General features: G+C 46.2%; 1 protein-coding gene across 1 annotated transcript in view; it reads right to left on the bottom strand.

Annotated features, from left to right (window-relative positions):
* LOC104530950 (dynein heavy chain 9, axonemal-like) overlaps nucleotides 1-13,120 on the bottom strand; it is a gene marked incomplete at its 5' end in the record, with an annotated part of 20,348 nt that extends 7,228 nt beyond the window's left edge. Inside the window, 4 exon segments of the mRNA XM_010175695.2 lie at nucleotides 8,253-8,435; nucleotides 10,945-11,115; nucleotides 11,868-12,059; nucleotides 12,929-13,120. Of these exon segments, the coding sequence (XP_010173997.1) occupies nucleotides 8,253-8,435; nucleotides 10,945-11,115; nucleotides 11,868-12,059; nucleotides 12,929-13,120 (738 nt within the window).
* Nucleotides 13,121-13,364: the final 244 nt, after the last annotated feature.

Raw genomic sequence — 13,364 nt, 5'->3', positions numbered from 1 at the left:
CTGCTGTATCCACCTGAAAGTACATGAAATCTAAGCAAGAGATGCCTGGATGGTACCAATGCTGAAAGGACAGTTAAGAGAAGCCATTAAGAGATACAGCAGTTTGTGCAGTGGGTTGTGCCGAGGGGCACCCAGACAGGGCTCACAAATTGTGCCAAGGGCAGAGCAAACTCTCTTAGCAGTGGTGGTGACATGCCACCATCTGGAGCAACTGTCCTTGGCACAGCAGAAGCCTCAGCTCAGACCAAGCTTCTAACAGAGGCTGCAGCTAATCATGTCCAGGACTGCAGGCAGTGTTTGGAGCCTCTCACTGAGCCTGGGGCTAGCCTGGGAAACTGTCTCCTTGCCTGTAGGAGATGTGCCTTGGTGGATGACCTGCACTACCAAGGAGGTCAGCAAACTGTTTAGTATCAGAGATGATGAGAAAGGGACCAACTGGATTTTTCTCTGAGACCCTGCAGATACAAGAGGAGCCTCAACTCCCAACAGTATCGAAGGAAGGCAGGCAGAGCCTGTGCCTCTCTGCTTGGGAAAGGGAGACAGACTCCCACGATGGTGAAGGTTGGAAGCTTGTGACTACCAGTAACAGGAGCAAGGCTTCTGTTCCCCCTGTAGATCTGCAGCTACAGAGTAGACTCGATGCCCAGATATGACACAGGGGTTGGAACTCTGTCCATCAAAGCATCCATACCCATGGAGCCTGAGCCATGCAGCAGCACTGCAGAGATCAGTGAGTGATAGTAGTAGGTGACTCCCTGCTGCAGAGGACAGAGGACCCCATCTGCCAACCTGTCTTGCTACCTGGGGACATTTACTGCATGCTCAGAGCTCGGATCCAGGGCACTGTGGAAAGACTTCTGAGGTTTGTCCAGTCTTCAGATTATTACCACCTTACACTCTTCCTCAGGGTCACCAATGATACCCAAAGGTGGGTATGCTGCCATTCAAAGGGACCTGGACAGGCTGGAAAATTGAGCTGAGAGGAACCTCATGAAGTTCAACAGAGGGAGGAATAACCCAGTCCATGCTATAGACCAACTACCTGGAAAGTAGTTGCAGGAAAGAACCCAGGAGTCCTGGTGGACAGGAAGCTGACCATGAACCAGTAATGTGCCCCTGCAGCAAAGGTGGCCACCAGCATCCTGGGCTGCATTAGGAGGAGTATTGCCAGCAGGTTAATGACAGCACTCTGCTCAGCACTGGTGAGGCCACATCTGGCATGCTGGGTCCAGTCCTGGGATTGTTCAGCCTCAAGAAGAGACAGCTCAGGGAGGATCTTTTCAATATCTATAAACATCTGATGGTAGCAGGTAAAGAAGATCGAGCCAGACTCTTCTCAGGGGTGTCCAATGTCAGGACAAGAGGTAATGGGAACAACTTAAATTACAGGACAGTCCATTGACACACAAGTACAACCTTTTTTACAGTGAGGGTGGTTGAATATCGGAACAGGTTACCCAGAAAGGCTGTGGAGTCTCCATTCTTGGACATTTTCAAAACCTAGCAGTGTGTGGTCCTGGGCAACCTGCTCTACCTGATCCTGCTTTAAACATGGGGTTGGACTAGATGATCTCCAGAACAACTAATCTGTGATTCTGTGACACTCAAGCCAAGCAGTCTGCAAAGACAAGAACTTGCAAATGCAGGCTCAGCTTCTACAGGTAACTAATGTCCTTCACAATTTAAATCTCTGTGTGTCCCACGCTGAGCTAGAGGGGTACAACACGCCATAGCAGTTTGGAGACTTATTGTTAATGTTGCTCACTGATTTCCATCATAAATACTTACATTTGTCCCCTTATCATTTTGCCAAAACTTATCTGACTTACAATTTCTCTTTGCCTCAGGCTGAGTGTTTTTGGAAAGATTAACGGAAATCAGTTGAGCCATTGTTGAGAACGAGGGCGAGGGAATTGGGTCAGTCTATTCACATTAAAAAACTCCAACTGTTCTTTCATAGGACTTCAGTGCCTCCAGCCATGAGGTCAGCAGAGGTGTCCTTTACTGGGGCCACAAACATCTATAAAGCTTTAGAAAAAGATGAAATCTGCTTATAGCAACCTCAACACATGTTTAACAATGCTTGTTATGAGCCCAGCAGTTGAAAATCTTTGCAGTTTATTCCTATGCTGACCAGCTCTGATCAGAGCTCTGATCTGCAGATCACACTGACAAGCTACACTAGGACAAGATCACAGCTGGACACCCAACCAGGCCATGGGAGAGCAGGAACAAGTGCCCTTGTTGATGGTCCATGCTGCATTTGGCACTGACAAGTGGAAGTGGGCTCAGGGCTGAGTGATCAAGACTGAGGGCAAACAAGCATGTTTATGCTCTTGGGTTAGCAAGCATTTTCTCAAAGGACAAGAGCAAAGCAATCAGAGACTCCTGAGCTTGGAAGACAACTTGTCATCAGAAGAAAAATTCTCTGAGCTGACCAGGCTGTTGCAAATGCAACACTCGGAGCTGCTGGATGACAGTTTAAACAAAGGTCTTGAATGCACATCTGCCCATCTGCCCCACACAAATGTCTTACCAAAGGGAGGAAGGGTGCCAGCTGAATTCAGGCACTGGAAATGTCCACTGTGGTACTGCTGGCTTTTTAGTACCACCCTTACAACTCTTATCTTTTCTTTCCTTTTTTTTTTTTTTTTAGGTTTTTTTTAGGTTTTTTTTTAGGTTTTTTTTGTTCCAATGAAAGTTTCTAAACAGCTACAATAAAATTCACTCTGTCTGACAATAAGCAAGGGCAATACTTTGAGGGGATGTGTCTCCCCAGCACCCACAAATTCAAATCAGAGCTGAGAGTACTTTTGTACTCTGGAAGCCACCACACCCTGGGATTTCCATTCAGAGTTGTCCCCCAGAGATCTGTTGTTTCCCATGCAGAAATCCCCTCCCTGGGAAGTGTTCAGCTCTCAACTGGGTGGACTGGTACAATGCATTACTAAACCTCTGCTCCAAAGATGACTAAAAGAAGATGACTACTTTAAAAGTAGTAAGCTTTTAAAGGCCTCTGAACCTGCTGGGTTTTCCCATGGAGAACGGATTTCTAGTGGCCAGAGAAAATAATGTGTACAAAGGTTTTAAGATGGTTCTTGTTTTAACATTCTTGACGCTAAAAGCAACAAAAAGGGTTAAATGAAAAGGTGGAAGTGGGACTATTTGCAATTAGTCCTAAAATATGAGGAACAACTGTAACCAACTTTCAAAATACACATCACCTTCTGACATTTCATGTGAACAGGGACCAGGCAACTCTCTGCCAGTAAATCATCTCATCGTGTCTATTCAAATATTTTACATTTGTAGGGAATCTCAGAATGATGGGTTCCTAGTAAAAGTTCTTTCTAGTCCTGGATAATTCCAAGCACAAGGGTCAAACAAAAAAGAAAGATTTCTCATTTTGGTATTTGCCACCAAGTGACAAAGAAATCCAAAGGCAGTGCATGCCCCATGCATGTCCTCTTAGGCACCTGAGCTGTTTCAGCTTTATCTATAACACACTTTAAGACAATTTGCTGACCCACAATTAAAGCTCAGACAACAGAAAAGTGTGGCTATGTCCCATCAGAGAGGCTGGTAATGAGCTTCACAAGGCTGGCAAAATTATTTGACCTCGTCAGGTAGCAGTTGCCATGGCTTTGTTATTGAATAACTTCTGTTAGCACTTGAACTCTAAACTATCATCACAGTTCCTTCTTTATTCATATCACATGGGCCATCATCTCCCATCCCAGAAGAACTTAGACCCCAGAAAGCTGGGGAAGGACTTTTCATAGGGGCAATTAATGACAAAACAAGGGGAAATGGGTTTAAGCTGAAAGAGGGGAGGTTTACACGAGATATTAGGAAGAAGTTCTTCACTGTGAGGGTGGTCAGACACTGGAACAGGTTGCCCAAGGAAGTTGTGGATGCCCCCTCCCTGGAAGTGTTGAAGGCCAGGCTGGATGAGGCTTTGAGCAACCTGGTCTAGTGGAAGGTGTCCCTGCTGATGGCAGGGGGGTTGGAACTGGATGATCTTTAAGGTCCCTCCCAATCCAAACCATTCTATGATTCTATGATTCTATTCAATAGGCTGGTCTCTGGCTAAAGCCATGGCAAGACCATGCAGGAATAAAACAAAAAGTCTGAGGGGCAAAATACTGCACTGGTCACAGCAGGACACTGAGAACCACCGGGCCTCCTAACAGCAACAGTCAGAAGTATTTTGTACTCCTGGAAAGGTTGTAAAGTGGGTAAAACATTGCAAATTGTGTGCAAGCAGTCAAATTGATTTAAAGACATAACCCTCATGATCATATATCCTGACTAGTTTAACTTTCAGGAAACAAACGAATTAGCAAATGTAATTCTCAGGGAAGCTTAAGAAAAGCAGTTTTTAAAGCCTGCGCACTCAAGCATGCTTGTTGGAATCTCCTGTGAGGTTTCAAAACATCTATAGCAGCTATCTCATATAGTTGTCCAAACACAATTATGCATAAATTTGCATTTCAGATGCTGAATACTAAAGTGCATCCAGAATGATTCAAGTTACTTTTTTTTTTTTTTCCTCAAAATGCCATGAGAATTTTTCATTAAAGACACCCTTGAAGGAAACCCTAATCACCCCGGAGACATTCCCTCAAGATGAACGGACTGTTGTCACAAATTGTTTTCTCAGTTAAGGTTATTTTCACTTGATACAGCAAAATACCCAGCTAGTCGTACAAAATTTGGTCTTACTTTATCCTTTTATAGTATTTATTATCCTCAGTTTGGAGACTTACCCTTCACTGAAGTTGTAAAAGAGAAAAGCTGCTTGCAAAAATTATACTGGGTACAGCATTAAGATGCAAGTGCTTCAGCCCAGGCTCTGGTCTCACTGAAATCATCCAGAACAAAGGGCTTTGAAATGCTACATGCCAGTTATTTTTGATGGCCACCAGTCTAGTGCAATTTCTCTTCCTCTTAATGGGATGTCTCCTATTTCTGGACCAAACAATCACTTTCCGCTACATAGACACAATGAATTATTCACAAATTCAAATTAGGCATGACATTTCCAAATTGCCTTCCTTTAGCAGATAGTCACTTAAAAACAATAAGACTTGCTTCCTCTGTGTTTTATTTATTCTGTTCTGAGATCTGTGGTTCCTGTTATGTAAACTCTCCTCCTCTGAGTGCTGGCAGTAAAGATCCCCAATCCCAGAGATTTACGTGTATTAACAGCTCTCACAGGAGCTGCTCTAAGAAGGAAAAATTAAAGAATGATTTCTCTCCCAAACTGAGTGTGAGACCCAGCTGCCGAGTCAGGACAGCAGCATCTCCTACAGAAAGAGCAACAGTGGGGCCAAGCATCCCCTGGCTGTGATGTGGTACCCAAGGCACGGGAAGGTCTCATTGTGGGGATGCTGGGCAGTGCTGTGGGTCATGCAAACCATCTAACCCAGCTCTGCAGGGACCCACATGCAACATTTGCTTGCAAGCACAGAAGAACTGCCCACTGGTGGTATCTCAGACTCTTCATATTTGTCTCTTCAGCATACACCATTGATACTGCTCCTCACCTGCCCTTCCTTCAGTAGTCACAGAATCATAGAATCGTTTAGGTTGGAAAAAGACCATCGAGTCCAACCATAAACCCCACACTGCTGAGTCCACCACTAAACCATGTCCCTGAGCACCACATCTACAGATCTTTTAAATACTTGCAGGGATGGTACCACCACTTCCCTGGGCAGCCTGTTCCAATGCTTGACAACCCTTTCACTGTCAAGTCCTCATGTGGTGTGTCTGAATCACACGGTAGGTACTGAGGCCGTTGGGACCAATCTCTGTAGTATTAGAGGTGCCCTTTTTGTGGCAGGGTTCTGGGGAAAAATTTGCACCCTCTGTTATTGCCTGATTTCTGTGGTTTATTTTGTCTGGGGTTTATTTAAGCCCCACACATCTGCTCGTTCCCCCTCCCGTATTAAATAGCTTATTCTTCTCCACATTAAATCTAATTGCTACACATTGTTCCAGTTACAATTATATCATGTTCGGTGCTCCAGGATTGAAACATTAAATCACTTCTGTTTACCTGTCTCGGGAAACAGAATTTTCAATTCCACTGCCTTATGCTAGAAAATAAAGGAAATCTGTTTATAATAATTGACTACATAAATATCAGCCTATTTTAAAATGGATTGTACATACTGGGCCGCCACCAAGTGTATATGATGTATCTCTCTCTTTAATCAAGACAACAAGCAGCAGCAGTGAATGCAATGCAGAAATGTCTGCGCTAGCACGGACCCAAGCTGCTGGGCTCAGTGTAGAGCACAACACAGCTGGGATTAACAACCACCCCAGTCCAGTCCCTGCAGAGCTGCAGCTCCTTCAGATCCCAGAGCCGACCCCAGCACCGCTCTGTGCACACTGCAGATCAGTCTTTTCAAGATCTTTCTTCAAAGCTGCCCTCAGGAGAGGGTTAGGATTGTCATTCAGTCTCAAGACAGGTCCTCCCTGCTCACCTCTCAGCTCTTTCTACTAATGGGGTCATATAAAGTAGTGGCAGTTCCTCTACGTGCCATGGTTCCCATCAAAAAGCATTTTTGAGAGATGAGCATTTTGGTGAAATGGGATGACGATCTCTCATCCAGGAAATGATGGAACAAGGAATGCCCAGAGGCTGATCTGTTTATTTGCTGCCTCAAACCATGAAATCATCCAGGGAACAACTTCGTGTTGCTGATGCAGCAAAGGCACCAAGGTAGCACTGAAGTCACCAGCTTTGTGCTGCAAGCTCCAGGCAGCGTTCCTCTGCTAGACTCAGGCCTTTCCAAGGCACATACAGCACTTGGCGGCAGTAGAATCATAGAATCATAGAATCATAGATTGGTTTGGGTTGGAAGGGACCTTCAAGATCATCTAGTTACACCCCCCTGCCCTCAGCCGAGACACCTTCCACTAGACCAGGTCGCTCAAAGCCTCATCCAGCCTGGCCTTCAACACTTCCAGGGAGGAGCAGCCACAACTTCCTTGGGCAACCTGTTCCAGTGTCTGACCACCCTCACAGTGAAGAACTTCTTCCTAATATCTCATCTAAACCTCCCCTCTTTCAGCTTAAACCCATTTCCCCTTGTTCTGTCATTAACTGCCCTTATGAAAAGTCCCTCCCCAGGTTTCTTGTAGCCCCTTCAGGTACTGGGAGGCCGCTATAAGATCTCCCCGGAGCCTTCTCTTCTCCAGGCTGAACAGCCCCAACTCTCTCAGCCTGTCCTCATAGGAGAGGTGCTCCAGCCCTCAGATGCTATGGCAAAGAGTCTTTTGGGATGACAAGTTGAAGGCAAAGTCTTGCTACAGGGCACCAGGGCTGGCTAGGTACGGTCTTCACACACTTGCAGTGCAGTCTGATCTGTGCTGGTTTATCTCCTAATGGTCCATCAGTGGCCTTTTATATTTTGTTCTACTAACTGCCTGAGAGTGGATTCTGTACGTGACCTGCCCTACCGTGGATGCAGCCTCAAAGTACAGCCCGCTTGGACATCTGACTGGACCCAGAAATGTGCAATCCTCCCTGGTCTGTCCGAGCTCCTCACTGTTCTCCATAAGCACTGACCACAGCCACCACCCAGAGGGACAGAGACATCACCTCCTTGAGTAGTCTAGTTTCTCACCAGGGTGGAGAGGCCACTGTGGGTGGAGCAATCAAGGACAGTATCTCCATAGGGAAGGTCTGATCCTGATGCTCCTCTATTAGCGAATGACTCGTATCCAGCAAGCGGAGTTGTGTCTCTTCCAAAACTCTGGAGTTTTTAGACTTTTTCTCTTGTAGCTCTGGACATTTTGTATCCTCACACATGACCAATCTTTCCTTTGATTTCAGCTCAGCTGGTGCTTTTAATGACGCTTTGTTACAAGTTCCCCCCCCCCCCCAGTACCTGGGCATTTTGTGAAAAGCTGTGATTTTTTGGCTTACCTTTAAATAGGCCACATGTCAACTTCTGAGTGACCTATTGTTGCTGTGCTACAATATTAGCTGGACAGAAGTGCCTGGTCTCTGTTCCCAAAAAGCAGTCCTTGCTATCTGGATCTTTAACCTCTCCCAGTGCCTGTGCTTACGGTTTGTGGACAATGTGTCATCTGTGAGCCCTTCCCCACGGAGTCCAGTTGGTTTTGCAGCCAGTGGTGCTGAAAACCGTGTGTGACCCCTTTTATTTCCTGACCATCTTATCCACTCATCAAGATTTTACAGCGCTGCAGTCGCAAGCAACCAGAGCTCCTACCTTCAGCCCCAGATCCAGCTCCTTGAGAGAGCGCTTGATTTCACTGGTGAGGATGTTCATGCGCTCACATTCCTGAAAGGCAACCACAACGTACGGTGTCCTCTCCTCCACCTTTGCCATCAGTTCTGCAATGTTAAACTCATCCATCAATTTCTCTAACATCTCTTCCAGAAGAGCTTTCACCTGTGTGCCGAAGGGAAAAGAGGGATGTTAGTGAATGACCCTTGAAGCTTCCGCAGCTGACAGCTGCCTGGACGCAGCATGAAAACTCCACCTGCCAGTCAGTGCCTCCCAAACAATCAGTGTCAGCTGTGCTGGGCACGGCACCTTTCAAAGAGCTTGCCCCATCCTATTAAAATTCAAATGCTTACAAAAGTTAATGTCAGATGAAAAGCTTTCAAAATGATGGTTTAAAAATGTCACTGTGACATGTAGCAGTCTCCTTGCTTCTTGGGTCTCCACAGCCTGTATTCTTCTCCTAAGGTCAGATTCAATGCAAGAAGACAGATGGGGCTACAGCCTTAGCTGAGCCTCAGGACAACTGAGCTTATGAGCTGGTTTTCTCTGGTATATTGACAGAGAGAAATGATTATATAAGGTCTAATTTTAAGCTGAGTTGAGCATTCTGAACTAATGGAAGAAAAGCATAATGAAACAAAATTATCTTCTGGTCACCATCACAGTTTGATTTGGAAACAGTGCTTTAGATCTTTAAATACCAACTAGGGAAAGCTCCAATGCAACAGGATGTTTCTAGTGACTAAAAAATAAACCAGATAAAAACCTTTCTGGCTGACAATGAGGCATGAAGCCCCTAATCTTCATGGGATGAGTTGTATCTCTCAGGTTTATGTGGACCATTAGGCAGCTTGGTATGGAAGTCTCTCACACAATGCTTCACTTCTGTGCTGGAACCTGAGCAAGACTTCTGGTTCTTGGGGATTTTTCAGAACACGTAGCACAGTTACAATTCTACCATCTAATGTGCAAAGCCTGGCGTGCGGGTGCCAGTGACAGCTGCCAGCCAGTGGCAGAGGCACCCCAGGGTCATTTTATTGCCATGCCCACCAACATTCCTATTTTGGACACTGTACTCTAATTTCCTCTGATTACTGCTCTTGCAAACCCTCCACACTCGCGTCAGACGTTACAAAGAAGTGATGATGTGTAGGCTGTTACTGCAACCAGCTAGGTAGCTAAAGCTACAGCTTGGCTGGAAAAGCTCTTCAGCTGCACCTCAGGTGCACTAGAGAAATATCCTCTCATTTGAAATTCCCTTGCAAATCCCTTTGGCTCTGATTTTCTCACAACAATTACAGCTCATTTTCTGTAATGTGGCCTCAGAAACCTGTGGGAGTATCTGGACTTGTCAGAACCTCCAGAAAATGACAGGCTCACAGTTTCCCTGCAAGGTCCCTAAAACCACCTCAGCCAAACCAGGGGCTGGAAGTCCTCAAATGGAGGAGCTGAGACAACACTTAACTCATTCTTGTTCAAGGACCAAGTGAAAGGGACACAGTTAGTGCTGGTTATAGCTCAGGTAATGAGAGATCACCTCCAGATGAAAATGAGCTGTGGGAGCATCCCTCAGGCACAGTGCAGTGCCACACTCAGGTTGCTTTCAGGCAGCTTCTTTTCTCAGAGAGATCGAGAAAGCCATGAGGACTTCTGTGCTCCTCTGACAGTCTTCTGGACTGCCACCTGGAGTTTGAAGGGTAGCCATGCCCTGTGATACCACTGCTAGATCACTCAATGAGAACTGTGCTTCTCCAGCCAAGGAATTTAATTGGTTTTTGATAACAAAAGCACTGGGAGGGGAGAAGAGGCAGCCACATTTGCTATCTCTGAGCAACTCCTTTGGCTTTGCTACCTCTGGATTATTCTCCTCACCTCAAATTCCAGTATGAACTAAAACTGAACATGCTGAGCACTTCTCAGAGCCCCTTAGGTGAAGGCAGCAAGTTCCCCAGCTCCACACCAAGCCAAAGGAAGCACGTGTGAAACCACAGACTTCACATAAGCTTTCTATTAACCACTCATTAATTCATGAAGCTTGAAACACAGAGCTGGGACCTTAAGACTGAAGAAATAAAAACCTGATCAAGTGTTGGCTGGTTTCAGATCCTGATATGAATGTTTGGGCCAGGTTTTAATCAGCTGTGAGTTTTGAGAGGAAGGGCTGAGATCAGCCTGGTACACAGGCATAGCAAAGGAGTTCAGCTGGAAACAAGGAATTACAAGGCCCCTGGGAGCTTGGGAGCTGGGTGGGACCTGCTGGCAGCAGTAAGAGGTGGGCTGAGCTCTGGGTGGCACATTGTACCTGGCAGATGGTATGCTCAGGGAGCCCATTGGTATGCCAGTCACAGCCTGGTGCACAGGGACCGGTGCTCACAGACAGTGGAGGACACAGAAGGTTTATTTGCAACGCCTTCACAAGATGATAATGAAGACACTGCAGTTCAGGGGGTAATTAAAAGCCACTGTCCTATTACTGACAATACTCCAATTACATCCCACCACAGTGATGTTCTGCATAATATGAGGCTCATGGTTTTAGACACTCGGTTTGTATCCAGCAAAGGCAGCACACATTGTTATGAGCATTTGTGAGACAAACCTGAGCTAGACAGGACTACTTATGAATGAGACAGGTATCAAAATTCAACAAATTCAACAGCTCTACCACTCTCACCGTCTCCTCCCTGGTCACCACTCCTCCTTCGCCCATGCTGGTGTCCCGGGGCTGCATCTCCAACACGATGCGGAAGAGCTTCTCTGAGGTCTGGGTAAGGAAACCAATCTCAGCATTGGGATGGAGGCCGTAGAGGTAAGGAGACTCTGGAGGCAAGGCATCGTCTATGTACTGTACAGAGAAATTCAGGTTCAGGTTAGATGTGGAGTCCAGGGAACTTTGCCTGGCACTGGAATTATCACCCATCAGACTAAGTAAGCCCAGGCTGACAGAACTCTGCTTGTGGCTGAAACACTCATGAACTGATGGGAGAGAGGAGCACACGATTGTTTACAGAACCGCTTCCATTCCTGTTTCCTGCTGTGAAAATTTAGCAATTGCTAAAGTTTGTCTTGGCTACATATCTCAGGCCTGGACCTTCTCTAGTAATTATCCACTGTGCATTTCATCTTCAATATCCTGAAATCTCTTGTGGGAATTTAGCTTCCAGTAATTAAGTTTTATAAACAAAACCAGCCTAATATGCCTATCTCTGCTCCCACATCTGTGTACAAAGAACAGATCAGATCAGTAAGTAGATCAACAGGACCTTCAGTGTTTCTCATCGAAACTGATGATAAAAGGAGCTTGAAAAGGCCATTTTAGCAAATGTAATGTGAATGTAATTTTCCAGGAGCTCCACTCAATTCTCAAGAACTAATACAGTTGTTCTATTCATGCATGAACAGAATGAGCTCATGATGAAGTAGCAAATTAACATTAGACTTGGTTCATCCAAGGAAATGCTGAAACATCTACAGAAACAGAACATAATGGGACATAACAGGAGGTGTGCTGAGACACTGAGGTCCTGCTCACGGCCTCCTAAGACAGCTTATTGAAGACATTTATGTCTATAAATAATGAGAAAACAAAGAGCTTACCTGATGATAACCATTATAGTCCATGTTCCCTGGGAGAGGGAATCCTGGAGCAAGGAGGAGTTCTCCCTCTAGCATTTCTGGCTTAATAAATTCTTCCAAATAGGTTTTGCAAAGCCGCCTGTCCCAGTCATCTGTAATGTGACCTCCATACATGATCTCACCAAAGAGATAGCGTAAATCATCATATGGGACCTGAGGAATGAACCAGGAGGCCATGAAAGAGCTCAGACAGCCGGAGCTCCACCAGCCGTGTCACTGAGCCGCAGGCTACAGCGCTCAGAACAGAGCTGCACAGCAAGTGCTTCCACTTCACCATGGCAGGTCTCTAAGTAAACAAACATTGGGTAGGAGTTAAATCCTGCCCAAGGAAAACTGATCACAGCGCAGATTTCATGCGCTTCCCCACTGACATGCAAATTTATTCTAAGCTCTGTTAACGCAAAGACCACTACGTATTTCCAATTAATAAAGACCACAGACACAATTAGCTGTGATTCAGGGACCTTATCGATGCTTATAAATACCTGAAATGTGGGGGCCAAATGGATGGGCCGGGCTTTTTTTGTTGGTGGCTGGTGACAGGACAAGGGGCAATGGGCACAAACTGGGACACCAGAAGTTCCAGACAAACTTAAGGAAAAACTTCTTTCCTGTGAGGGTGCCAGAGCCCTGGGACAGGCTGCCCAGAGAGGGTGTGGAGTCTCCATCTCTGGAGATGTTCAAACCCACCTGGACACTTTTCCTGTGCAACCTGGTGCAGGGAACCTGCTTTGGCATAGGGAACCTGCTTTAGCAGGGGGGTTGGACTGGATGATCTCCTGAGGTCCCTTCCAACCCCACCATGCTGTGATTCTGTGATTCTGTGTGATTTGTAAGCTGCTACAGATGGGAGTGACACTGAAGCTTCCTATCTCACCACAACGGCATACCAAACTGTGAAGTTATAAAACCAAAGACACCAAGGAAATGGCATTTCAGGAGAATTCCCAGGAGTTTCAGCACAAGCCAGTCCATCACTGGTGATGAAAAGCCGCCGAACAGCCCACCTTCCATTCACGCACCTTCGTGCTGGCCTCCAGGTAATTATACAGCACGTTCACAGAGATAGTGAGGTCTCCAGTGTTGAAGGGGTAGGAACGGTTCCAGCCTTGGGGGCCAAACTTGCGCCTTTCTGCCACCACAGCATGGAAATAGCAGAGGGCAAAGAGGATGCTCTTGAACTCATTCTCCTGGGTGCACATCTCCAGGGTATCCTGCAACACAGACGCAGAGGCAAGGCTGTGTAAGTCCACACTGCCCGAAGTCTCAGCCACTCTCAGGGTCTCCCAAAAACAGTGGACTTTGGACAGGGGTGAAGTGATTGTCCCAATCAGTTCACTTCTACTTGATATACATCTCCATGAGACAACAATGTGCCCTCGTGGTCAAGAAGGCCAATGGCATCCTGGGGGGCATGAAGAAGAGTGCAACCAGCAGGTCGAGGGAGGTTCTCCTCCC

The sequence above is a fragment of the Antrostomus carolinensis genome, unplaced genomic scaffold (assembly GCF_000700745.2).
Source record: "Antrostomus carolinensis isolate BGI_N321 unplaced genomic scaffold, ASM70074v2 scaffold2489, whole genome shotgun sequence".
NCBI lineage: Eukaryota > Metazoa > Chordata > Aves > Caprimulgiformes > Caprimulgidae > Antrostomus > Antrostomus carolinensis.
This window is presented reverse-complemented; position numbering and strand designations above follow the sequence as displayed.